The 27,836-nt window shown below is 38.0% G+C and overlaps 1 protein-coding gene and 1 long non-coding RNA gene across 2 annotated transcripts; both read right to left on the reverse strand.

The window, feature by feature from the left end:
* Window positions 1–5,575: 5,575 nt before the first annotated feature.
* Window positions 5,576–8,145, reverse strand: LOC141629540 (uncharacterized). The gene is made up of 3 exons (XR_012537308.1): window positions 7,829–8,145; window positions 6,495–6,552; window positions 5,576–5,935 (listed from the first exon to the last, which is right to left on the reverse strand). It is a non-coding gene; the product is annotated as an uncharacterized LOC141629540 (long non-coding RNA).
* A 2,279-nt stretch (window positions 8,146–10,424) lies between these two features.
* Window positions 10,425–21,120, reverse strand: LOC141642718 (uncharacterized). Its single transcript, XM_074451611.1, has 3 exons — window positions 19,448–21,120; window positions 12,641–13,080; window positions 10,425–12,143 (listed from the first exon to the last, which is right to left on the reverse strand). Exons 1-3 carry the CDS (start codon window positions 20,927–20,929, stop codon window positions 10,673–10,675), a joined length of 3,393 nt encoding a protein of 1,130 aa, XP_074307712.1. The 5' UTR covers window positions 20,930–21,120; the 3' UTR covers window positions 10,425–10,672.
* Between the last annotated feature and the right edge of the window lie 6,716 nt (window positions 21,121–27,836).

Consider the following 27,836-nt stretch of genomic DNA (forward strand, 5'->3'; position numbering starts at 1 on the left):
CATACAACTTGATCCCTTTAAGTTCACTTACTTGAGCGTCGGAGTGAGTACGCTCGGTGCAAAGCCGAGCCCTCAGTTTGTTCACCGTTTCAGGAGAGACCGAGAGGAAGAGTCAAGGCAAGGAAGGACATCCATTCACCAAGCTTGCGTGGTAAACAATACTGCTCTGGAATTAGACCCGGAACAAAAATATTAAGGAAATTGAGATCAAACCTCAATTCCATAATAGAAACACGGAAATCTTTCTTCCGGAGGAGGAAACCACTTGGGAAAGGACGCAGCAGTTGCTGCGCCTCTTCCAAGAGACGCAGTGGCTGCTGCGCCTCTTCCCCAAGTCCTTTCTGCGTATTTTTCAAATCTTTTCGAGATTCACTTCCAAAGTTTCTCCGAAACCCTAATTTCTTCGTGTGATTAGTATAAATAGAGACCTTCGGTCTCACATATTTCTCATGCGAGTGTTCGCCCTTCTCTTCTCCCTTTGCATTCTAGACCACGCTCTTGCTTTTTTTGCGTCTACGTGCTTGAACTTTCGACCACGTAAGCTAGGATCTTTCTAAGTATCAACCTCGTTTTGCATGACCGACCAATTTGACCAACTCCACATCAATCAACTTTAATCAATCTTGTTCGTTTTCCTCTTAGAGCGGACTTTCGTCGTACATTCGAGTCGAGCATCACTAAACGTTAACTTAGTCAATCTCGTTTCGTCAAACATGTAAGTCTGAGGGTGTAAATCCTTTCTTTTAATATTGTTCTTTATTATTGTAATCATTATTGTAAGGTTTACGTCGAAAACACACTTAAAACCGATTTGTAAAACCTTGTTTCAAACCCTTTTTACGGATTAACAGGAGACAAACATCGAGAAAGGACGCAGCAACTACTGCGCCTCTTCGAAGGGACGCAGCATTTGCTGCGCCTCTTCCTGAGGCTATCGCAGTTCCTGCTTCCTTTCTTCTTCCTTCGTCTTTTGTTCGTCTGATTATTTTTTGTTTCGCCTTCAATTGTTCATTGTTCATTAACACAATAATTTGAGTATAATAATTTTAACATGTAAATCATTATTAATTAATTCATCTTTCAATTCCCGACTTAAATCCCTTATAATTCATATTTGCGGGTTTTCGTCATTAAAATCAAGTTCGGGTTTTTAGAGATTCGATTCATCTATATTGAGTCTCTGAAATTCATCTTTGGTATATTTTCATCTGTTATTTATCATCATCATTAATTTGTCACTAATAATCTGATTAATCTAATTAAGTTGTCCTAATTAGTTCCAGCCATGTTTTATTGTTTTTATGACCTAATTCACATGTAAATAATATGTTAAATCACTTCTATCCGAGTCAAATATCATTAATCGAGCATTTAAATCACCAATGAACATTAACAATTTGCAATTCCAGCTTCACAGCCAGAACTGAACTCGGGAACAGACGCAGCGTTTGTTGTGCCTCTTCCAAAGGACACAGCTCTGCTGCGCCTGTTCCGGGTTGAGTTCTGTCTCTGAACTCCCATTTCTGCCTTGACCTAGTTTATCAATTATGTATTTAATTAACTATTAATCGTATTATCGCCTAATAATCTGTTCGTTAATTAATTTATTCTTTCTTTTCTCAAACCATCCGTTTTAAATGTATTTTCGACGTAAATCATTAACCCGTTGTAAATATTGTAATTTTAATCATTGTATTTTATTGCATTATTATTGTTTGTTTGTTTGTATATTTCACATGTAATCAATCTAAAACCTTACTTTGACCCAATTGTATGCTAAATTACGTGATAACCGACTTAGTTAATTCTCACATGTTAGGATTAATATAAAGGATGTTGCATTGCATGCATATAACCTTCAACATATCAAGTATAGACGATTTTCCCTTATCATTAGTAGAGGCCGCTATCGAGGCGGACGGGATTAGGTGTTCGATCAAAAGAGCTTCCTAATACGTACCCTCACCCCTTACTCTAGATCTCTGTGAACATCCGTGTTCATTGGCATCCACGAGAGTCATTCTAGACATAGAATGCTAAGGGTAACGAGTTCTTGGTGTACATGTCACTACTTTGTGTCTTGACATGGCACGAGGTATTCGAACGGTTTCCAATTTTCCACAATAAATTGGTGGCGACTTCACAAATGCAAAAGCTTGCTCGCTTTTCACTCCCAAGCGACCCCCGTGGGCCCGCGTCCACACCTATCGGCTAATGAAATGACCACACTAGTCGGTTTAAAGGGTCCCAAATTAAGAGGCTCGTAAAGGTAACTAAGTAAAACATTGATCGAGGCTCCTAAATCAAGCATAGCTCTTTGACAATCCTATTCACCAATCTTGCAAGGAATAGCGAACATTTCCGGATCATCACATTTTTGTAGCAAACATTTTTGAAACATTGCCGATACATGTTCACTAGCCCTCGCTTTATTCATACTCTTAGCCTTATTGGTCCTCTTAGTAGTGCACAATTCTTTCAAAAATTTAGCATGTTTTGACACACTACTAAGAAGGTCAAGAAGTGGGATGTTTACCTCTACTTTATGAAAGATAATGTAAAGGCTTGAAGTCTTCTTATCCATTACCCTTGTATCATTTAAAGCACTTAGAAAGGGAGCTTGTGGCTCGTATTCCGGGAGTGGTTCATTAATCCTTACTTGCTCGGGTGTAGATGATTTCCCATGTTCAACCACCATTTCAATTTCATCTTCAACTACATCCTCCACTTCATAAACAACCGGAATGGGCTTTGATTTCTTAGGAGCCTTGGGTGCCTCTACCAACTCCCTACCATTCCTCCAAGAAACTGCTTGTGCTTGTTCCATGGTAGGTGGAGGAATGGTCTGAGAAGGGAGACTCCCTCCTTGAGTAGGTTGTTTAGTAAGTGTGTTGAGAATTTGACCCACTTGAGTCTCAAGATTACCAATTCTAGAGTAGGTGAGCTGAATTTGTTGAAGCACGGCGGTTTGAAACTCTTTGGTATTGGCTTGCAAAGCCACTTGATTTACGAGTGTTTTAATCATGTCTTCTAAGGAATTTTGTGATTGATTTTGAGGTGGCTTTTGAAATGAAGAGTTTGATGGTCCTCTTTGGTTTTGATTTTGGTTTTGGTTACCACCCCACCTAAGATTAGGATGAGCTTTCCACCCCTAATTATAAGCATTGGAGCAGGGGTCGAACTTCTTAAGCCCAAGAGTCTTCACCGCTTTATCTTCTTCTCCCGCCAAAAAAGATGGACACCCATCGGTGGGATGGGTTGGATCATTACAAAGGCCACAAATTTTCACATGAGATGTACTCCTCGAGATGCTAATCCACGAAAAACGAGACGCCATTTCCTTTTGCGAGTTCCTTAACCAAGTTGATAAGAAAATCAACTTTGTATTCCATGTGGTTGGAGTTTTGCCTTGAAGAAGATGTTACACTTGCCTTCTTGATTCTCCTTCCAAAATTCCTAGAGCTTCCCACTAACCTTTCAATCAAATCATTTGCTTCTTGGACCGACATGTACTCAATTCCACCTTGAGTGGCGGCCTTAATCATTCTTGCATCCTCTTCAAGAAGTCCACCATAAAAGTTCAAGAGCAAATCATGATCGGCGTAACAATTGTATGGAAAACTAGCAAGTAGTTGCTTAAATCGCTCCCAATACTCGTATAGGTTTCCCCATCCATTTGCTCCACATTGCTTTTCTCCTTCTTGAGTTGTGAGGAAAGGCTAGTGGGGATGTATTTTTTCAAGAAGGCTTTCTTCATATGGTTCCATGTAGTAATACTTCCGGTGGGAAGATAGTAGAGCCAATAGTTCGCCGCATCCTTCAATGAAAAAGAAAAGGCTTTTAATTGGAGTTGATCATCGGTCACTCCATTGGGCTTCATACTAGAACACACCTCATGAAACTTGTTTAAGTGTTTGTTTGGATCCTCCGTACTTGTCCCATGCAATTGTGGCAATTGATGAATAAGTTCGGATTTGAGTTCAAAGGTGGCATTCTCCGCTAGAGCCGAAAAGAAAATGCACAAAGGAACTTGTATAAGGTCCGTAGAAATGAGCTCCTTGATAGTCCTTGGTCTAGGGGGGTTCTCGACATCTCCCACAATGATGTTTATAGGTTGTGGTTTGTTCTCTATAACAAATATGGTGTCGTTGGAAGAAGAAGAAGAATGATTATCCTCTTCTTGCTCTTGATGGTTTGTTGGATTGATTTGTTGAATAACAGGGGGTTCTCTTCTTATACCTCCTCCTAGCCAAGCGAAAGTTATTTGAATTTTCAGGTTGAGAGGAATCAAAGGTTCACTAGAGTTCCTAGTATGAACCATAAAAAGATATATATAAGAAACAAACGATCAAAAATGCTCTCACAAGCAAACCGACCAAACACGATTTAGCTACTACAAACACAATTGCAAGTAACTTGGCACAACTATTCAAACAACACAATTAAAAACACTTAGCAAAATCGTCACCTTCTCCGGCAACGGCGCCAAAATTTGACACGCCTAAAACGTCGCTATAAAATACGGTCAAATTAACAATTTATAAACCACAATACGTACTAATTAACACTAATTATAAAACGAGTAAGTAGTAAACAATGAGATCGTACCCAAGAGAAGGGGGATTTTGTATTCGGTTTCCAACTATGAAATTAAAACAATTGTAACTAATTAACAAACAAGTATGTAAATAGGGGGTGGGGTTGGTTTGATTCAAGTAACAAATTGAAATTCAAATTAGAATAACAAGCAAACAAGTAATTGAAGGAAATTATCACATATGAGAGGAAACTTAACCCAACCCAATTAGTGAACCACTTTGACTGATCCTAGACACAATCAATCCCTTAATTATGTATTATCACCTTATTGTGAAGATTACTCTCCTAAATCTCCTAATAGTGGTTAATGACAAGGAATTCATACTTAAATCATTTAACCCGACTTATCAACCTTACCAAGTAGAAATCATATACATTGGTTAAATTAATAAGAAGATAAAAGCACGAGAGATTCAACAAGGGTAATTAAACACAATTAAAACATGATTAATACCTAATTACAAGTTAATCCTTTACTTGATGATTAAGCCAAGAAGAAATGACATTCATTAGCATAATGACAAGGTGTTGCAAAGATGAGATTACAAGGAAATCACACTTAATAATCTCAATAACATGTAAATTAAGGAACTTGATTTAATTAAGCAACAAGGAAATTATACTTAATTACTTTAATTAAACAAGATTTCCGTAATAGAAACGGTAAACACAAAGGATTAACAATAAGGGGTTGTTTGGTTGCCTTTTAAATTCATGGGAAATGGAAAATCATAAGAAGTAGCTAAATGAAATCTTGTTTGGTTGCCCAATTCATGGGAAATGGAACTTCCTGTGGAACTCCAATTCTACATGATGTAGGAAGTCACTTACCTATCCCCTCCTAAGTAGGTTCAAATTCCCAAATGAATTGAAGTTCCCACATCCAACCAAACAACATTTATACAATTCACATGATTTTTAAGTTCGTATGAATTTAATCTTCTCGGGAATTCTATCTTCCTATGGTGAACCAAACGACTCCTAATAATAACAATTAGGGAAAGATTAGACTGTCTTACAACCAAAATTTACACCTTTTGGATTGGATTAAGAATGTAACACCCCGATTTATGAAGGAGCCTTTAGCAAGACATTCCCTAATAAACCGGACTGTTACCATCTCGGTTTCCCGAGGTAGTGAATAACAAATTAAACTCCAAGGCAAAATATATAATTACTTTAACTTAATTATTACAAAACCTCTTTTACATCAAATTACAAGGAACTAACATAAATGAAAGTGAAAGTCTTCTAAATGATGATCTAGCTACTAAGTCTTCTGATCCAGTGTCTCACGCCCATCAAGCTCCCAGCCTATCTCATAAACCTGTCAAGCCTGCTCCCCAATATTTGGATCGTCACAAGTGTTCACGAATACACAGGGTCAACCACGAGGTTGAGTAGGGAATACAATGAAACAACAAAATATGATATGCATGCTCCTCCGTCACCTCCATCTCAACTCATATCTCATAACCCGAACACCCACCATACCGATCCCCTAGACTATATATCGATCGTAGCCGATCTGCGCTTTCCTTGTGAGGACACCAGGGCAAGTCCTGCAGAACCCGCCTGGGCCTTATCACAACATCATCTTCACCACACCACATCACCACAACATCCTCCATCTCCAATGCATATGAATGCTCAAAAGAAATTAATGCAACACAATATATATCTTTGAACTGATCAATCATAAAATCATGCCGGTTACCAAATGTTGTGATAACATATTCAATACGATCAATTCAGTCAATCACCTTCCAGTATATGAATCATAACGTAAATCAACAGCCACGAAGCAAGTCAACGTTCACAGTTTGGTCATACGAAACACAAACAAGTCAACACAATTCAACAACAACGATAATAAGTCAAGTGTATTTCCCTACCTCAGTACTGCAGTCAAATAGTCGGGTGCTCAGTAATATTCCACAACAAATTCGCCCTCTGAAAGATAAATAAATGATAAACAATTACTTAAACTATTCCCGTTCCCAAAATAGAAAGTTACTAAAAATAGAAACTTCTTAAAATGGAAACTTTCCCGATCTAGCAGCTTTTCCATTTTAACAAACCCGACTCAAAACCCGTCTCTAAATATTTTAAATAACACGGGAATTAAATTAACTAACTAAGAATACGACAAATTAAACACAATACAAAAACATGCTTCGAGAGACCATAATGCCACGCCTTAAATGAAACGTAACTGAAGTTCAGTATAAATAATACTAATCCATATTAGTACCTAACATGATGAAGCTCATACTGTATTCATAGGAAACTTGATGCACCATAGGCCATATAAATAAAATAATTAATGGTTCATCACCCAAACCATCGTCAACTCGTTATACCTTCATCAATTATCTAACTTGATCACCTCGAATTAAGCACTAATTCTTTTACTCATTATATAATTCATATCTAATACCAACTACCTTCTAATCCCATAATATAATAAACTCTCTCATCTCAATAATTAACCAAGTCTCTACTCATTACTCCGTCTCACTCATTACTCCATCTCATAATAATATAATACTCAAAAGTGGCCAAGTATCGCATTCTCGTCATCTACCCTAAGACCAGGACAAGGGGTGAGTGAACCCATGGATAAAACCGCGAAACAATATTTCCATCTCAATTTTAATATCGATATTGTCAAATATTCCATTAAAGGCTCGCTTTCAACACTTTAAAGTACAAGACTTTAAGCTACTCACCCTCGAGTCAAGGTCAAAGGAATGACAACAATAATACAATACAACAATAATACAAGACACAATGTCAATAATACTCACTAATACCATTATCCCAATATTTCGACCAGATAACCAGATACCATACTCATGTTAATGCCTGTACCACTTCCTTTTTAATCTCATAATAATAATAATAATTCCCAAGTATTCATGGTATAATAAACACTCATAAGCTAATCCTCTTAAGCGTCCAACTTCTTATTTCTTTCAAAATACCAACTTTTCACCATCTGCACCTTACGTCTCCATGGACAATCACAAACTCACAAAGAAACACAACCCATCTCACAAATAATGTAATAATATCAAGCGATAAAATATATACTTATATAAAAATAATATAATATACCCACATTAAATTTGCACCACACGACTCAAATAAATAGACGACAATTACCACATATCACATACAACTCCGAACAATAATAAGAATAATAGGATCGGTAGAATCGTGTTACCTTTGCATCCGAAACCAATCCGACGGCGTTGTTCCGAAAAAAATAGGCCACAACATAGACGTACAAATGGATAAGTAAATAAGGCAAAGTGATGATGAAGGTGTACCAAGTCCACTGAATATAAATGGCGAAAGAAACACGGGACAAGGTAAACAAGGAATTACAAATTGATGGGTGTTTTATTGGGATTGTATACTAGAAGGCAAGGGATAATTATTAGGGTGTTTGACAGAAGGATTATGAAAATCAAAGAAGTGGTTGAATGGAGGCAGGGAGATCGATAAAGTTGTGAAAATAATTGTAGGGTTTAAAGTGTGGGCTCCTTTTATAAATCACCGACTTAATGTTTACTTTTGTTTTAGAAACATACGGACTAATATATTATTTTTCTATTAAAACCCATCAATTACAATAGTAAATAAATAATAAAATCTTAATAAAAATTTACTAATTAATAATTAGTAAAAATATATGGGTTATTACAAAGAAGAGAAGATTAGTTCTCTATGCTAGATCTAAAACCCAATTAAAAGATGATAATTCTTCCAATTACAAATTGATTCCACAATAATGATAAAGATAATGAAAACCTAATGGCATCCATCTATATATAGTCTTAAGATAAAAAGGATTAATGAGCCTTAAAATAGAAACAAGCCCGTAACAAAATTGCGGAAACCCAGGTTTTTCGCACGGTGCGAATTTCTAGGTAAGAATTCCGCACAGTGCGAATTATCTGCTGGAATTCCGCCTTCAATTCTTCCTTTGCTTGCTTCTTGAAAGGCTTCTTCAATGTCTCTTTGATGCTTGTTCTTTTGCTTTCCTTTAGTGCTTCTCTTGACCCTTAGAGCATGCACATTGAAGAGTATCTCCTCTTCCTCTTATTTCCTCTCTTTCCCTCTATTTTTTTTTGACACCTCATTTTCCACTATCACCATCCTCCTTCTAACTTTTCTTCCATTTTTTCCCCACATCAAAGAGGATCCTCTCTTCTCCTTCTTTTATATTTTAATTATTTTTATAATAGTTGTTAAATTTATAAAAATAAAATATAATCCATATTGTCTAACTTTATGGGAGATTGGGCACAAGGGCTTAGATTTAACTTCCTCTAAAAATAGAGGAAGTCTTCCTCTTTCAAAGAGGATGTCCAAATTGGTTCCACATTGAAGAGGACATCCTCTTAGAGGAGAGATGGTGCACGCTAAGAGGATGCATCATCATCTTCAATGTGGATGCTCTTAAGTACCCAAATCCTACTTGAAATTCCTTGTTAAATGTAGCAACACTTGGGATTGGTTAAAGAGCATTAAAATGTCCAAAAGCCGCTTCCAAATGTCACTAATTGAGCTCCAAACGCAACGAAATATTGGTTAGAATTGAGAGCTCATCAGTTATATTTGACCTTACTTAAATTTATGGGCCTTAATTGCAATAAATGAAACTTATGAAGCCTAATTTCACCATTGTTCAAAGTTACGGGGTTAATTGTCACTTTCGAGATTTTAAAAGAAAATAAACCACAATGACGCAAACTCGGCTCACGACTCACGCACCGCCCACAAAGGGAGAGGAAACTCAAAAATTGGAAAAGAAGAAATGAGAGCAGAGTTGTGGACTTGTGGGAGTTATACGCGATGAGCAGGTAATGGTGGGTCGCGAGTCGTGACAGGTGGCTGATGTGTGGTGGACACGGGTCATGACTGGATAGTCATTGGTGGCCACGAACGCGTTGGTGTTGGTTAGAAGTTGTCTGATCATTGTTAGGTATTTATGTCCTTTATGGGGTATGTTGAGAAATTTGGAGGAGAAAACCAGATTTGGGTCCACAAGGAGTTAACCGTTAGGTTTAAGGAATTATAAGGGATGTAATGGTCACTCAACAGTCAACCCTAGTCTTTTGGACTTAATTTCAGTTTTTAGGAGTTCAATTCAGTTCAAGTCGATTCAGTTAAGTTATAATATAAATATTATTTATCATATGTTATTGGATATACAAATAGTCATTTGTTTATAGCCGATTAAAGACACATAAATGAGTTTTTTTTATATATATATAAAAAAATTATGAAAAAATACAATTATAATATAAATATTATTTATAATGCAATTTTGAAGATCGCTCGTACTAACCCGGGTTCAAAAGCCGGTATAGCTATAATTATTAGATACCATGTGTAATATTTATTTCACAACTTTGGTAGATAAATTTAATTTTAAAAAAAGTTAAAACAATCCCGTGAATGTCACAGGCGTTACACTAGTATAAGAAAAAAAAAAGCACATTTATCGACCTCCGTTCTTCAATCATAGTAGACTCGTTGAAAAGAGTAATCAGAAATGCGCCTAAAAAAGCAATGCATTTATCAACATTCGGTAGTCTGTACTCCGTTGTAAGAAGGGAAACAAACTCGTGCCAAATAATTGACATTTGTTGGCAAAATTGACACAACAGATCAGGACTTGTGTACTAAAACGATCAGGCTGAGTACCGAAATCATTCTTACACTGTTTTTGAACAGTTAGAGTGGAACGAAAGATGCGAGGGAAGCACAGCCCTCTCGTGCCTTCTATGGTCCTGAGGCAACACTGTTCATAACCTCTCAATATTGGTAATACCAGATCATTAAACATTTCTAATGCACAAAAGCAGCTATCCGGGTGTTTACCACCTTAATATGTACAGTTGTACAACTTTATTGATGGGAGTACAAAAAATACATTCCCGTGTAAAAATGTATGGGAAAAAAATTGGAAAAGAAAAACCCTGTAGCCAGCCATTAGCAACCCAAAAGAAAAAAAAAAAACAAAAATAGGCTGAGAAATGCATATTGGAGCTAACACCTATGATGAAAAAAGAACTTCCAAATAGTCATCAACATACGCTAAACATGGCCAATAATCTGTTCTTATTCGAACCAATGTAGAATTATCCGAAACTTCCATTCGAAAAAGGAGATGATACCTGGGTGGAAGGAATATCAACACTACAAAACAACCCATGTTTAACTTCCCAATGTTAACCTTGCTATCTTTGTCGTCTTCGTTACCAAAGTATGTCAGGTAAAGTGGCCCCCCATCAGAATCTGAGACAGAGTTACTTGCATCCGATGTAGCTGGAAAACCATCGATCCACACAACACTTTTTATAAAGCCTCCATCCTTCACATGATCTACAAGAGGTGCACCAATCACACTGATCACAAATTGGGCTAAATGTTGTTCAACAACCCGAATTGCAAAGGTTGGAGGGACTTCAAGCAGCTTGACTGACTGTGTACCATAAATAGCCGCAAACCCTTTTCCGCCCTTCATTGAAAAGGTTTCCCGGCCCGAGTTGGAAGCGGCCCCACAAACTTCCCACAAAGCATCAAATAGGCGCGACTTATACTCGGGACGTGTTTCTTCTGGGATCTCAACAGGCAAAGGAACTGTAAGAAACATGTCCTCAATGCCAACTGGCACACCCTGGAGCTTCCCATTTATAACCTGTCCATTTTCAGCATTTGCATCAAGAGAAACATCCACAAGGCCAGGGACGGGTTCCTGTGGTTCTAATTCTATGGTAACTTGCGTCCCTGAGAGGGACTTGTCAGTATAGGGAGTTGGAGTTCCAACCGGGACAATGTCTTTAGAATCCTGTTCTGGGATACTTCCGTCAGAAGATGATTCACCTAAAAGAACTGGGATATGACATGATGGTATAGAACCATAGGGCGCTGTCGAAGAGAGCTTGATCACTATTCCATACATAGCAGGGCGAGCATCTAATTCACCGGCACTCACTTGTGAAGAATCCAATCCCCATACATGACTGAAAGGCTCAGACTTGAACCTCAAAGTACAATGTATTCTAATCTTGAGACCTGGCATATGCCTAAAATCAGGAATGCACGAAAAATGCTTTCTCAATATGTCCACAATTTCAGAAATTTTAGCATCCATCACTCTAAGTGGCTCTTGGGGATGATCCATTCTTCTTGCAACCGAGATACATTCTATCGCATTCTTACCATCTGTATCCTTCCCATTTGACTTTGATTCGTCATCCTTTGTGGTATCAACAAACCCATCCTCATCAACTTCATAAGCTAAAGAAGGTAAAGCCAAGGACCAAGATTGTTTCACAAGAAGTGGTATCACCCGCTCAAGATGGATGTACGATGAAATACTTCGACATTTCTTCGGATCTTGTGATAGATGAGACTGAGTATTAAAATGTGGCGATGGTGAAAGACCAATTAATTGATCACCAAGATTTAGTATATGCCTGAGTTTTTTCCCCGGTATGCATATCAACATTCGTAGGTAAATCCTGCGAAGTACAGAGAAATTACATTCTAAGGCAAAACAAAGGAAATTGGAGAGTAATGCAAGATATAAACCGGTGACCTCAAGTCAACTCTATGGCAAGGCAGATGTCATATTTGTGCATCCAAGTCTCCAAGATATAATCCACAACTGACACAGTGGAGGACCTTGGGAGTGTCACATGGGGACTTTCGACACACTGCCGACCTCTTAACTTTATACATAAAATAAAAGACAAAAAAAACAGCACTACCCCCCTGTGATTCAATGGCCAAGTATTTCATATTTTGAACCTAGAAGCGTGTGCTCAGACCTTGTCACCATAGTTTTTTGCTCCAAGATCTGGCAGAGCTAGTCATCCTGTGCTAAATATCATGCAAGGTAGATGTTCTAAAGAAGACTTGAGAATGTTTCGACATCCAAGCATAACGTTGAGCAAAAAAATGTAATTTAACACAACTATTTTATCAATTTATGCTAGAAAGATGCTCATCGTAATACCTTGCATTGTCTCGAACCTCCAAATCAGGAAAATAAAGAGATGTAAATGCAAGGAGACGAGAAAGTCCCATGAACAAACGGGAACTATGGTGGTGCAAAAGCATTGTACGGCAGACACCTAGGATTTTGCTGCCCTTCGACCAAGATTTCAACCCTGTATTTGGACCATGTTTCTCAACAAGGAAAGATGTGAACTTCATAAGTAGCTCTAGCAATCTATGAGGAGGTATGGTATAATTCTTCCCAAGTTTTTCAAATAATAGGAAATATGACGAAAGTCCATAGTTTATGCCGATTTTAGGAATCAAATCTTCATCTATTGTCTGAAGCAGCTTCTGTCCCACCCAACAATGCTTCTCACAGATCAAGAGGCGGTCAATTAAGGCAACTACCATGGGAACCAGCTTCTGATGGTCTAACAGCAAGGCAACCAGCATCGTCTGCAATCACATGATTATTAATATTATTTTCAGAAGGGTCGCTGAATTTAATTATCAAGTAGAAAGAAAATAAATATTTGATTGACACCGTGAACGAAACCTTCGAAAGAAAGTTGACTAACCAAGTCAGGCCAATCAGTGGCGATTCTAGGATTTGGACAACTAGGTGAAAAAATGAACAGCGAACCTGACATTATGGTAGTGGCACATCTAGGACTTCGGTAATGGAAATTTGACTTTCGGCATAAATACTTTTTGGGGGTAAAGTGTTGTGCGATATTAATCTTAATAAAATTAATATACCTTTTAGCGGCTATCTAGACATCTGATTTAACGATCGTATCGTTGTGAGATTATAAGATTGACCCCAAATATATGTAACCCAAAGGGATAAAACTTTAATTTCCTTACTTAGGGGGCGTTTGGTTCAAATAGGGGAAAGGGTAAGGGAATAAGAAAGGGAAATAAAGGCAAATGAAATGAAATGAAATGAAATGAAATCTCTTAGATTTGTCTTCTTGTTTGGTATGAAAATATATCGGAATCAAGTCAAAAAAAAATCAACCACACAAAAAAACCATCACCATCCACCCCCACCCCCCACCACCTCCCTTCAACAACCGACACCAACCACCCCATCGTACCATCAACGACACGCCGGAGTCAACCGGCCGCCGGCGAGCTTGCCTACCCCCGTTGTGATGTTGATGAGAATCTGGAATGTCGAATTTGAGCTGATGGATTATCGTTAGTTGTGTCAATTACAGAGTAATTAATGGTCAACAATTGTTTGCAATGCTTAATAATCAATTTTTAGGCAAATTTGGGTACTTAAGAAACTCGCTGCTTGAACTATTCTTGGATCCCCAACCCACTTGTTCATTGATTTGACTTGAGGATTCATTTTTTACTAATTACAAAATTCAAGTTTTTTAGTCATTAGATTATTCTAGTTAATTATGATTGAAATGTCAGAGATTAGACAGGTCACGAATTACATTGAGAGTTGAGTTTGAATTTATGGTGGGGAACAGCTCCGGTGAACTTGGCGGCTCCGGGGAACGTGATAGCGAAGGTGGTGGTAGATGACAGTGACGGACCGACGGTAGTGGTAATTGACAATGACGGTCATGGAGTGTTGTTCATGGTACTCAAATGAGGTGAGAGAGGTAATCAATTTGATACCTTGGGGGAGTCAGGGGAATGAAGATAGAGTGATTGGGGGTGATGAGAAGGAATGGTAGGGGGAAAGGAAAATGTAAAAATGGTAAAACAAACAACAACAAAGGGAAAGAAGGGATATGATTCTCTTTCCCTTTCTTTTAGACCCCCAACCAAACGCCCCCTTAATAGTGTTGAGATCAAGATATTCAGCATTTTGACATACTTCCAAGTAAAAAAAATTATTGAAACGAGCAAAATAACAAGTATTATTTGATCTCTTGACCACTAACCTAATTTTATTTATCACAGATATTAGTGCAACTGGATTATTGTGTGACACTATTAATTATGACTTATACAACAACAACAACAACAACATCAGAGCCTTAATCCCAAAATGATTTGGGGTCGGCTGACATGAATCATCTTTTCGAACCGTCCATGGGTGAACGCACGCCTCAAAATGCGAATAAAAAAAGGGAAGATGAAAAACAAAAAGGAAGAACGAAAATGTAATGGAAAGTCAAGGTGAACTTAGGGGTTTTAAAATCGAATTCCGTCTTTCTTTTATAAAAACTTAAAATTTAAATCGAGAGAAAAGATTAAAACGATTTTTAAAAACCGAAATAGAGTTAAGGATCCGGAATGAACCAGATGAAATCTATAAGAAAGTGGTTGGTGAAAAAGTGTAATAAAGGAGAGAAAAATAAATAAATTAATTTCTTTAAATTAAATAAAAAAACACTAAATATGTCAAAAAACATCAAATACTAAAAATCCACATGTATCCTTTCCCTCCATTGTGCCCTCTCCGTCACCATACTCTCCTCAAGCCCCAGAACTCTCATATCGTGCTCTATCACTCTCAACCATGTCTGTCTCGGTCTTCCTCTCGCCTCTAGGGACCTTTTTCTTTCTCCAAGTCTCCACCTCCTAATCCCAAAGCGTCCATAGGTCTCCTTCTCACGTGGCCAAACCATCTTAGTCGGTTTTCCATCATCTCGTCCTCTATTGGCGCCACTTTTACCTTTTCCCTAATCACCTCATTCCTTAACCGATCTTTCCTTGTATGTCCGCACATCCACCTCAACATGCGCATCTCCGCCACACTCATCTTTTGAATGTGACAATGCTTCACGGCCCAACACTCGGAGCCGTAAAGTAGGGCAGGCCTAATTGCCGTGCGATAAAATTTTCCCTTTAATCTTTGGGGCATATCTTTATCGCATAAAACCCTGAAGCACTCTTCCATTTCAACCATCCCGCTTTAATTCTGCGAGCCACATCTCCGTCTAACTCCCCATCTTTTTGAATAATAGATCCTAGATATCCGAAGAAATCCGAACCCTCAACAACATTCCCATCGAAAATAATACTCCCCGCCTCTCTGTCGATCTCAACCCCGCCACCTTAGTGAACGACACCTCAAATACTCGGTCTTATTCCCCGCTCGGCTGAACCCACGAGTCTCTAAAGTCCGCCTCCACAATTCCAACTTTCTCTCCACCCCTTTTTTGTCTCATCAATCAACACAATATCATCGAAGAAACATCATACACCAAGGGATGTCGTCCTGAATATCCCTTGTCAACTCATCCATAACTATAGCAAAGAGAAAAGGACTAAATGCGGAACCTTGATGCACCCCGATGGTAATAGGAAATTCTTCCGTTCTCCCAACATTAGTGCGAACACTTGCACTAGCCCCCTCATACATGTCCTTTATGAGGTCAATATATTTTCGCGACACACCCTTTCTCGCCAAAGCCCACCAAAGTACTTCTCTTGGTACCCTATCATATGCCTTTTCCAAGTCAATAAAAACCATATGTAAGTCCTTCTTCTTGTCCCGATGGTATTCCATCAACTGTCTCATGATAAAAATCGTATCCATAGTCGATCTCCCGGGCATAAATCCAAATTGGTTTTCCGAGATGTCTACACATCTCCTAAGCCTTTGCTCAATTACCCGCTCCCATAACTTCATCGTATGACTCATAAGTTTAATTCCCCGATAATTGGAACACTCTTGAACATCACCTTTGTTCTTGTACAAAGGGACAAGAGTGCTTCTCCTCCAAGCCGATGGCATCTTGTTGCTCCTCCAAATCTTGTTGAAGAGCATGGTTACCCATTCGATCCCTTTCTCCCCAAAGCACCTCCAAACTTCTATGGGTATACCATCCGGTCCCTCTGCTTTCTTTGACCCCATCTTCCTTAACGCCTTTCTAACTTCACTCTTTTGTATTCTACGCACAAATTCCCGATTAATTATGACTTATCATGTAGATAAATATATGAAAAAACTTACAACTAAAAACAGTTAAAGCAAGGATTTAATGTACCTCTTGGATATAATGAAATGCACAAAACCATAAAACCACCAGATTTCATACGATACTTCAACGCACTGTGTAAATTATTGTTATTAGATTTTCCCTAAGAATGCCACAGAGTCTCAACATTACAAAAACAAGCTTAGGTGCGAGTGGAAAATAGTTTATATAGTCCTACTTTGCAAAAGTTGACACTCGTAGGCGATCTCATTATTTTTATTTAAAACGGGAAACTGGTTATGCCACATTGCCATAAGAGATCGGAATGAAAAGAGTTTGTGGACAATATCTCGTGTCCTGCAACAAAACACCAAAGGCTGTTGACAGTGCTGTCATAAATGGAACATTATTCACTTTGCACACCTGGATTTAATTCAGTAGAACTTCAAAGTTTGCAGTGGGGTTATCAACACAAAACCATGTTGAGCTCTCAATTCCCTTCACCTTATGCTCTTGTGAATGCAAAGTTCCCGTCTGTCCCTCAACCTCACAAGGGTTGTAGCATCTAAGGCCAGTCACTTGCCAACAGTAGAGAGAAAGGGAGAAAGGTTCTATAATGATGGTTTCTCAGATAGGATACAAGTATAATAGAACCAGAACGACAGCCAACAATGCCTAGGCATCACAAGCATATACTCCAAGGTCCAAGCACAAACATCATGTCATCCTTCAGGTAAGTCCTTATGTAAATTACAATTAAATCATGCATTTGTAAGCCATTTTATAAATATTTGATGGAATAAATATCCCTATTGCATGAAAACGTTACTTTAACCTTCATCAAACATTTCTCTATTTCAAAAACTAACAGCTGCTATAGAACAAAAGATCAGTCCGAGCAAAAAGCATGCTAAAAATTCCACATGCTCCATCTTCAAGGAGCTTTGTGACAGAACTAAAAAACATTGGAGCAATGCTACTATTGTTATTCAGGAGCTTAGCATCACACTACCACCTCACATTAACATGACTCCGCAATGGTTAGCATCTACGAGTTTACGAATCAATCCAGAACCTATGTATGACCTTCAGCAGCCAAATTCCAATCCCCACAACTGTGTATACTCCTACTCAATTTGGAGTTAGATACGTCAGTGATTGGACAATAGCCTACTTTATGCATGCAGGCACAACCCTGCAAACTCTTATCTAACAGCCAAACTCTATAATGAGATTTAGGGCTCGCTTGGGATGGGGGTAATTATTACCAAAGTAATGGAAGCAAAAACAGGAAAAAAATGGAAAGAGAGTGGTGGTTAATGGTGGTTGTGGAGGGAGGAAAGCGGAGGTGAGGGAGGAATTATTACCTCCACATGGAGGTAGTAAACTACTTGGGAGGCAGGTGGGTAACTATTACTCCCTAATGGAGGGACTACTACACTATCTTCGCCATTTCTATCTCCAAGTCTCCAACCACCATCACTTTCCTCTATTTTTAGTTCATTTCGGCTTTATTACCCTAGTAACAATTACCCCCATCCCAAGCGAGCCCTAAAGTGTGATTCTTCAAATACCATTATGATCATGACTTAAACAACTGCTAAAAAGGATGGGTGAGAAGACTGAGAACTCATGCAAGATTTCATGAGAAGCCAAACAGTTGTTGACACAAGGATACCAGTTCATTTTGCCAACCATCAATTCATAAGTGTCACATTCAAAAGATGAGTGTGGCGGAGATGCGCATGTTGAGGTGGATGTGCGGACATACAAGGCAAGATCGGTTAAGGAATGAGGTGATTAGGGAAAAGGTAAAAGTGGCGCCAATAGAGGACAAGATGATGGAAAACAAACTAAGATGGTTTGGCCATGTGAGAAGGAGACCTATAGACGCACCAGTTAGGAGGCTGGAGACTTGGAGAACAGAAAAGGTCCCTAGAGGCAGAGGAAGACCGAGACAGACATGGTTGAGAGTGATAGAGCACGATATGAGAGTTCTGGGGCTTGAGGAGAGTACGGTGACGGAGATGGCACAATGGAGGGAAAGGATACATGTGGATTTTTAGTATTTGATGTTTTTTTGACAGATTTAATGTTTTTTATTTAATTTAAAAATTAAATTATTTATTTTTCTCTCCTTTAGTACACTTTTTCACCAACCACTTTCTTATAGATTTTACCTGGTTCATTCCGGAGCCTTAACTCTATTTCGGTTTTTAAAAATCGTTTTAATCTTTTCTCTCGATTTAAATTTTAAGTTTTTATAAAAGAAAGACGGAATTCGATTTTAAAACCCCTAAGTTTACCTTGACTTTCCATTACATTTTCGTTCTTCCTTTTGTTTTTCATCTTCCCTTTTTTTATTCGCATTTTGAGGTGTGCGTTCACCCTTGGACGGTTCGAAAGGATGATTCATGTCAGCCGACCCCAAATCATTTTGGGATTAAGGCTCTGATGTTGTTGTTGTTGTTGTTGTTGTTGTTGTTGTTGTTGTTGTTCAGTTAATACACAGCAACTACATGATTTGATTCAACAGAACAATAAAATGTAAAAATATGGCAAGGCTAGAAGTTTTAGACTAAGGACCTAAAGCAAGCTTGACGGTGCAAGATCAAGAATCACAATAGGAACATGGATATGAAATACTCAAACTACCCGATCCACCAAGGACAAACCTTAAATATGGTTTTGAAGCCAACACTTCAGTCTCAACTAACGTCATCAAGCCAGCAGTGTCTCAAACTCTCAATTATGTCACTGGCGAGGTAAAATAAGAACAAGATAAATTCCATGTATTGACCATAGCATGTTGGTATCTATCCAGTAGGGCACGACATGCTAGTTATGCTACTAATATCTAATCAACATATTTGATATTTCAATGACAATGCACTTAATAAGAACAAGAGGGCAGGCACTAGATTTACCTTTATTGAATGGAAGATAGGAGACTCCATGATACGTTTGATGACAGAAAGGTCAGTGTCAAAATGAGGTGATGCACCTATTAAAAATTTGTGCAAAGTCCGGAAAGCCACTGCAGTCTCTGTACTCCAAGGTGGCAACCATTTATATGCCTCCAGACAAACAAGACCATCCTTCAAGCACGTCACAATAGAAAGAACACTACCATCTTGGCTCAAACCCGAATCGCTGAAAATGGAGCTAAAAGCGAGCAAATCTAGCTTCAGCGCTTTCAGTGCAAGTGCATCGTACACTTTCGGATAAAAGTTAGCTTCCAACAGACCAATTAACTTTTTTTTGGTAACATCCTTCTCAGAGACCAAACCTACAAACCCCAACAGCCAATGAAGAACAAGCAACCGAAACACCAAAGGTTGCTGTTGTTCCTTAGAAATCAAAACCAGCCGCCGACAAATCTCGCTCTCCTGCCCATCATACATGTCGGGAAACCACCTAGAAAGTGTCAGAACCACGTGCCAAAGCAACGGGTCATAGTTATACATCAACCCACCAAACTGAACCTTCAACAAAGACGACTGCAATTCCAACCCAACCGCCAAAGGCATGACCCTAGAAATAAACTCAACCATCCCACAAGGCGTCAACGCCTGGGCCCACTCTAATAAAAACGATACCACCCTCCTCAACTCCTTCAAACTCGCCCCTGACAAACCCACATTGTCATCATTTCCACCAGCATCATCAATAGCAGAAGACGACAACAACAACGAGGAGGGGACATTAAAGGGAACCAAAGGAAGAGCAGTACTAAAAACAGAAGCAACATTTAATCTACAAACAACAACATTATGAATAACCTCTAATAGCAAAAGAAGGTAGCTTTGACAAGCATGAGTCCTCTCATTTTGACAAATACCCCACAAATGGCCAACGATCTCGACGAGCAAACCCGGAAACTCGATCTCCAGTTCTCTCAAGCACTCGCAAGCCAGCGCTCTAATCTGTCGATCAATCCCGTGATTGGGGCGATTAATAATGGCTAACAAAACCTCGATCAGCTCCTCAACATACTTTCCGAAAACCCTAACCCTAGCCCTATCAACATCAAGAATTGACATCAAAATGGACGTAGCGACGACGAGAAACTGTTCTTTAAGGGAGAAGGTGACGTTGACGTTGTCAATTGGAGATTGAATTAGGGTTCTAAGGGTTTTAAGGAGGTTGGAGAGGAACTCACCTGAGGCGTCGGCGGCGTCATTGTCTGGAAGGAAGAAAGAGAAGTGGTGGTCGAGGAAGAGAAGGATGCGAAACTTGAGAGAGAGAGGGAAAGAGGGTTTGAGGAGAGAGGAGAGAGAGATTTCGAGGATAGAGAGAGAGTGTGGGGTCCATTTGTCGGCGTCGCCATGGTGGAAATCGTCGATAAGAGTTTCGAATTCTTGATGAGAGAGGGTGGTGATCTTCTTTGAAGGTTGTTGTTTCTCCATATTTTGTCAAAAATGGAGTTAGAAAAGGGTATCCGCCATGGAAATGGAGTGGTCAAAGCTTCAGATAGCAAGCAAGGACAGAGGTAGCTTCAGTGTCGTGCTCAGGCGCTGTGCTCTATCTTTTGCTGCTTGTCCGCCTCAAATGTTCATCACTCTCTTTTTGTTTTATTTTTTTTTGGGATATTCTACAGAATATCCCTCAATTTTTCGACTTTTTACATAGTACTTCCTATACTTTTTAAAACATACATGGTACCCCTGATTGTTGTCATTATCATTAAGTGTACCCCTAAACTTTATTTTCCATCAATTAAACTCGGTTTTAGGCGTTAGGTAATGACTTGTACGCGTAACCAAACCTTCCATTTATTATCCCATGACATAAGGACTTTATTAGGCTCAATATCCATCTCGATCCTAATATTTATTGATATATATGGGCTAAAAAAATTTTTGACGAAAAATTTATTGATTCCTTGCCAAATTATCACGTTCAAAGATGGATATTGAGCCTAATAGAGTCCTTATGTCATGGGATAATAAATGACAAGTTTGGTTACGCGTCCAAGTCATTACCTAACGCCTAAAACCGAGTTTAATTGATGGAAAATAAAGTTTAGGGGTACACCTAGTGATAATGACAACAATTAGAGGTACCATGTATGTTTTAAAAAGTGCAGGGGTACCATGTAGAAAGTCAAAAAATTGAGGGATACCAAGTAGAATATCCCTATTTTTTTCGTTTTCTCCTACAACAATGAAATCTGGAGTATATATTCCCTCTAATTCGCTATTTTCTTGTCATTTGATATGACACAAAGATTAAGGGTGAGATAAAGGGCATATGTAGGGTTGAGTTATGGCCTTATGGGAGAGATAGATGAATAATTAAGAGTTAAAGAATAAATTGTGGTCCACAAATATTAAAGTAAGGAATAAAATATGAGCAAAAGAGTTGGATGAATTTGGTGATAGAAGAAAAATGAATAAAATAAGAGTAAAAGTTTACCAAAAATAGCGAGGGAAGAAAAATTGAATAATCCATTTTAGAAAATAGGGAATAATATAGAGAATGGGAGGGAGTATATTTGGCCGATTACCAACTCCAACTTGCTAAATACATATATTCACACCTTCAGATATACATGGGCGCCTATGGTCATAAACAAATTTAATTGTTAGCGCTTAATTTTGTAAAATCGGTTTTCCTACCTATGTCGGCTAAGTATAGGATAAGAAATCAAAATAGGAAAGAATTAAATGTTATTTTTATGAGAAATTGCAATATCTCATCACTTTTACTTCTCTTTACAAGAAACACATTTATGCGGCATAGGTTAGAAAAACACAATTACTAAGGATTTGTTTGGTTGTCCTTTAAAAACACACTAGCCTTTGAACTCGTGCCCGCATGGGCGATCTTCAAAACACATTATAAATAATATTTATATTATAATTTTAATTGACATTGTTTATATACATAAAAAAAATCATTTATGTGCCTTTAATCGAGTATAAATGAATACTTATTTGTATATCCAACATCATAGAATTTCATTTCTCCCGCCGTCATAATTTGTTCTTTCACTACTCCCGCATTTATTATTGTTAATTTCACTACTCATATTGCTGCTAGTATGACCTTCATGCTCTAGTTGATACTATTGTTGCTTTTTGTACTTACATGGGTGGTTACTATCATACCGTAGTAGTTGATTATTTAGTTGTATTAGAGTTATATGTTTAAATAAATCCGAAATATTAGATTAGAATATTACTAGTATTGGTGACCGGCTTCGCCCGGGCTACCTCTACTTACCATTAAATTTGTTTTTTCATTAAATAAAATTACTTATAGTTGAATAACCCATAAATTTATCATTAATATATTTTTTCTATGACATATCCCAAAATTACGGTGAAATAAATTTTCAAACATATTCACTACTCCCGCTATTAATATTTTTCTCTTATTAATGAATAAATAGTAATAACATTTCAATACTTGCCCGTAATCATTGTTACTTTCACTACTCCCCTCGTAATTTTTATTACTGTCACTACTGCCGCATTAATATTGATAATTTCACTACTCCCACCGTAATTATTGTCACTTTCACTATTGCCGCATTAATATTGATTATTTCACTATTCCCATTATTGTTTCTACCACTTTCTTAATATTGATTATTTCACTACTTCCGTTGTTATTTCTACCACTTTCACTAATCTCGTTTATAATATGTTACTTTTATTATTCAAATGAGTGATTATTATCATATAACTATATCCAATGTTACTACAATTCTTTTCTTTACTGACGAAATTACTTTTACTACTTAGGCATGCAATTTTAAGAGGATTATATATTTATATGAATATATTACATATATGCATTAAATCAAATCGAAAGAATTATGCAATATTTTATATTATGATATTTAACTTAAATTATTTATAACCTACTTATTATATTTTTGTATGTTAAATAATTAACATCTAATAAACTATAAAGTTTAATAAAATTGCATATATTTTAAAGTTAATATATAATTTTAGGAAAAATTACAAATAACCACCACATATTTGCGTCTTTTTACAAATTACCGCCACATATTTGCGCTTTTACAAATAACACCCAAACTTCAACGTATATTCCCCAATCACCACCGTATTTTTACCCCGAGCATCGTTGTTCTTATTTCCCGACTTATTAAGCGACGATTTAGGCGAAATTCCAAGATTACCCTCATTGCTTACACCAACATAACATATTGATTCAATACATTTCATTTTACTCTAACCCTAAACCCCCAAATTACTAATCTCATCCCCAATTCAATCAATAATTTGGGTTATTCATCATCTTTTTCACTAAATCAATCAATCCCTCACTATAAACCTTAATTCAGTTGATTAATTAACCACCCAAAACAAATCGATTAATTGATTGTATCCTAATTCAGTCGATTCAATTGGTATTTTGCAACTGTCACTTTGCCTTGCTTCCGTACTCGTGTGGTAGCAAAAATCCTTGTTGCTGTGTCTCTTCACACCAAATTATTCAGATTGAAATCCCTAAATTTGTGTACAATAAGACAAATAGCAGATTTTTGGCGTAATAATTCTTGTCTACCAAACATGTTTATGTAACACTCCATTTATTTAGGAGCCTTTAGCAATACATTCCCAAATAAATAGGACTGTTATCATCTTGGTTTCCCGAGGTAGTGAATAACAAAGTACAATAAACCAAAGTACTTTAGATAAAATTTAGCGATTACGTGTTTACTACAAATTAACCAACTAAACTTAATATAAAATAAGATACAAGTCGCAGCAGAAATAAATAAGTGACTAATAATCTATGTGGTCTAGACTTCTAGGTAGGCTGGCCAAGTCCTCACGCATTCCCATAAGCTCCCAAGTCAGCTAATCTTTAGTTCCTGTCAAATCTGCTCCCCCATTAAGATTCACCACAGGTGTTCACGAATACACTGTCAACCACGAGGTTGAGTAGGAATAGCCAAACAACCACAATAAATGGATACAAGAACAATATTAAATGCAAATGCAATGCATGCTCATGATCAATCCTCCCACGCTCCCGTTCATCCCGCCAATCCCTGGCCGGGGTAGTCTCATCATCCCAACCGAAGTTGAGGTAGTCTCATCATCCCAGAAACAAGTCCTGCAGAACCAGTTCTGAGGTATCCACTACAAGTGCTCATGATATGAAAATGTAAACAATTGACCAACACAATTTCTTACCATCTCAGACACGAAGCTGAGGAATCCAATAATCAATATAATCATCTCAGACACGAGCTGAGGTAGTCAATAATCAAATCATCTCAGCCACGAGCTGAGGTAGTCATTAAACAATTTATCTCAACGCAACCAACCAACAATCATATATCATCCATCACAATTCCAAATAATTTAACCAATAAAATCAGATAATACCATTCAAGTAAACATTAAAGTGATTGAGTCGCTATCCTACCTTAATAACAAATTTCCAACTGAGAAGCCCAACAAGAATCCGAATAATGAAGCACGCGAATCAAGTAGTAATAATATTACCGTCTCACAAGGTCGATACCTAAATAAATAAACAATAATTACATTCTAATAATAATTTAATATATAAAGTAATTAATTAATTAAATCCGGGTTAATAACTCACTAACCAATTATCCCGACTCATCTTAACTAAACTTGATTAAATTCCCGACTTAATGAACAAATAAATTAAACCCGATTCCAAAACAATCCCACACAACCCAAGCCTTCAACCCATTTTTTTTCCACGACTCAATACCCACAACCAAGTCATGCCGTGGCAGCCACCACCTCTGCCACGCCTGACCACCCAACACCAAACCACCATGCTCAGCCATCAAGCCCACACCAAGCCCACACCTTCCTCCTTCAAACTCCACTCGAACCCACCACCAAGCCTCACCTAAACCGTGCCCATCACCACCTCTCACCTCACCTATAACCCGTCACCACCTGCACGACCACCACCCTCAACACCACCTACATCCTACCTCCTCCCTCGACACAACCACGACACCTAACAACAATACCGAAAACCTGCATTTCTTCTTCACCGGCCAATCACCACCACGAAACAGTAGCAGCACCACCACAACCTCTCACAGCCGTCGCACCTACCACCCATAGCCACCACGCTCAGCCACGTGTGTCCCAACACCAACACGACAACCACCACGCAGCAATAACAGCAGCAGCCTGAAAACAATAATAAACACGGCCTGAAACCACAAACAACCACCACGGTTCTAATCTAACAGCCGTCCTACATCTACCCTCGACCACCCTGACAACCGCCCTTAACCCCCTGGGTCAAACGAGTCGGGTACACGGGTCACAAAAGGTATCAGAGTCTCGGTTTAATCATATAACAACCCTGCAACCTTTACCCACAAAACACCTCGCCACCACCGAGTGCCACCCCTATCTCTACCGAATACACCACCAACACAACCCCCACACGACACACCAGTCCTACCCACAAGACAATCAGGTTGAATCAGTCCAAAGGGTAGGGTGTTGGGTCTCCTATTTCGGCCCAAAAATAACAAATACACTATTATAAATTATGCCCTAAATTTTATGATACGGGTCAACGGTCAAACTAAGTCAACGGGTCAGACTAGGTCGGGTCAATGGTCAAGGTCGGGTCTTGAGTCGAGTCAACATATTATTTTATCAATTCAATTATAAGAAAGAATTTATGAGACGGTTATCTTAATACGGTTGTAAAATAGATGTAAAGCTCACTTTTCTTCTTATTTCTCTCTCTTACTTTTAATTGTGATTTATGTGAATACAAGTGACAAAAGAATAGCTAGAGGGTTCTATTTATACTAATAGGTATGTGGAGGAACTTTCCTTATCTTATTAGGTAATATTATTATTATTATCTTATACTCCAATACCGTATAAAATACTTGTTACCTTATTTATCGTATAATACCGTCACTATATATACTTATACTCGTATGCGTCATATGTATACATCCTCCGTCATATATTATTATGTATTGTTTAATTAATATTTTCCGTCTCATAATTACACGTCTCAATAATTAATAAATAATTAAAATATAAAATATCCATTTCCATAAATCACATTTTAATAAAATGATGTTGACCAAACCTTTGACCATGCTCTACAATTACGGGGTATTACAGTCTTCCCTCCTTAAAAAGAACTTCCTCCCGAAGTTCGCCCATAACTACTACCACAACAATTATAAGCATCCACATAACCGAGCACAATCCAACTTATGATAACACAATTATCCAGTTTACGATTATCAATCACACCAATCTTATTACAAGGTATCACAATAATAACTCAAAACTTTTGTAGTATTACATTCCTTCCCCCTAAAAATAAACTTCGTCCTCGAAGTTCGGAATAACAAACAATAGGAACAACCAAACCATTGTTGTAACGTCACAAAACATGAAACACACATTGTAACATAAGAAAACTATTATTTCCAACACAACATCAATTAATGGCTAAATGAATAACAAAATATTTGATTTACTTCTAAATAGCAAAACCACAACATATAGTATACTCAAACTAACTTTATTTAAACTTAAATACCGATGAATATATTGCCAGAATAAATAATAATCTATAACAAAATACGCATAATTAATTAGTTAATCTTTTCTCAATAATGATATCTGTTCCGGGTATAATTCCGGAGCAGGATTTGTTACCACGTAAGCTTGTAGAATGATGACTTTGCTTGACTCTTCCTTTCGGCCTCTCCTGAAACAATGAACAAACTGAGGGCTCGGCTTGGTACCGAGCGAACTCACTCCGACGCTCAAGTCCGTAAACTTAAAGAGATTAAGTTGTGTGTTACTTGGCAAAGTATATTGTAGAGAGATACGTCGATTGGCATTCTGCCAAGGAGCGTGTTGAAGAAGATTTGTAACTGTTTGTCGATTGACATTCCATGGCTGCATGCTTGACACGTGGCTCGGTGTTGATTGGTTGACGCTTCATGGGCTTTGCCCTGATTGGTCCGTTTCATGGGCTTTGCTCTATAAATAGAGCAGTTAGCCCCTGATTTTGGCCACCAAAAATTCACTTTCTCAAAAAAAAAATTTCTTCTCTCTAGCTTTCTTCGACGAAACTTCTCTCTAGTCTTCAAAGCGTTACTCGGCGTAACACTTTTCCAAGGTAAACAGATAAATTTTTCAACTTTTATTTGTTAAGTATTTGTTGTCATGTCTTCTGTTGATGTTGGACCCAGTACTTCTGCGCCGGGGGGCGAACCGTCGCATCCTGATGAGCAGGAGCCACTTGCCGTTACCCCGATAAGATCCGGGGGCCCCAAGCCGCTTT

Source organism: Silene latifolia, chromosome 2 (assembly GCF_048544455.1).
Source record: "Silene latifolia isolate original U9 population chromosome 2, ASM4854445v1, whole genome shotgun sequence".
Lineage (NCBI taxonomy): Eukaryota > Viridiplantae > Streptophyta > Magnoliopsida > Caryophyllales > Caryophyllaceae > Silene > Silene latifolia.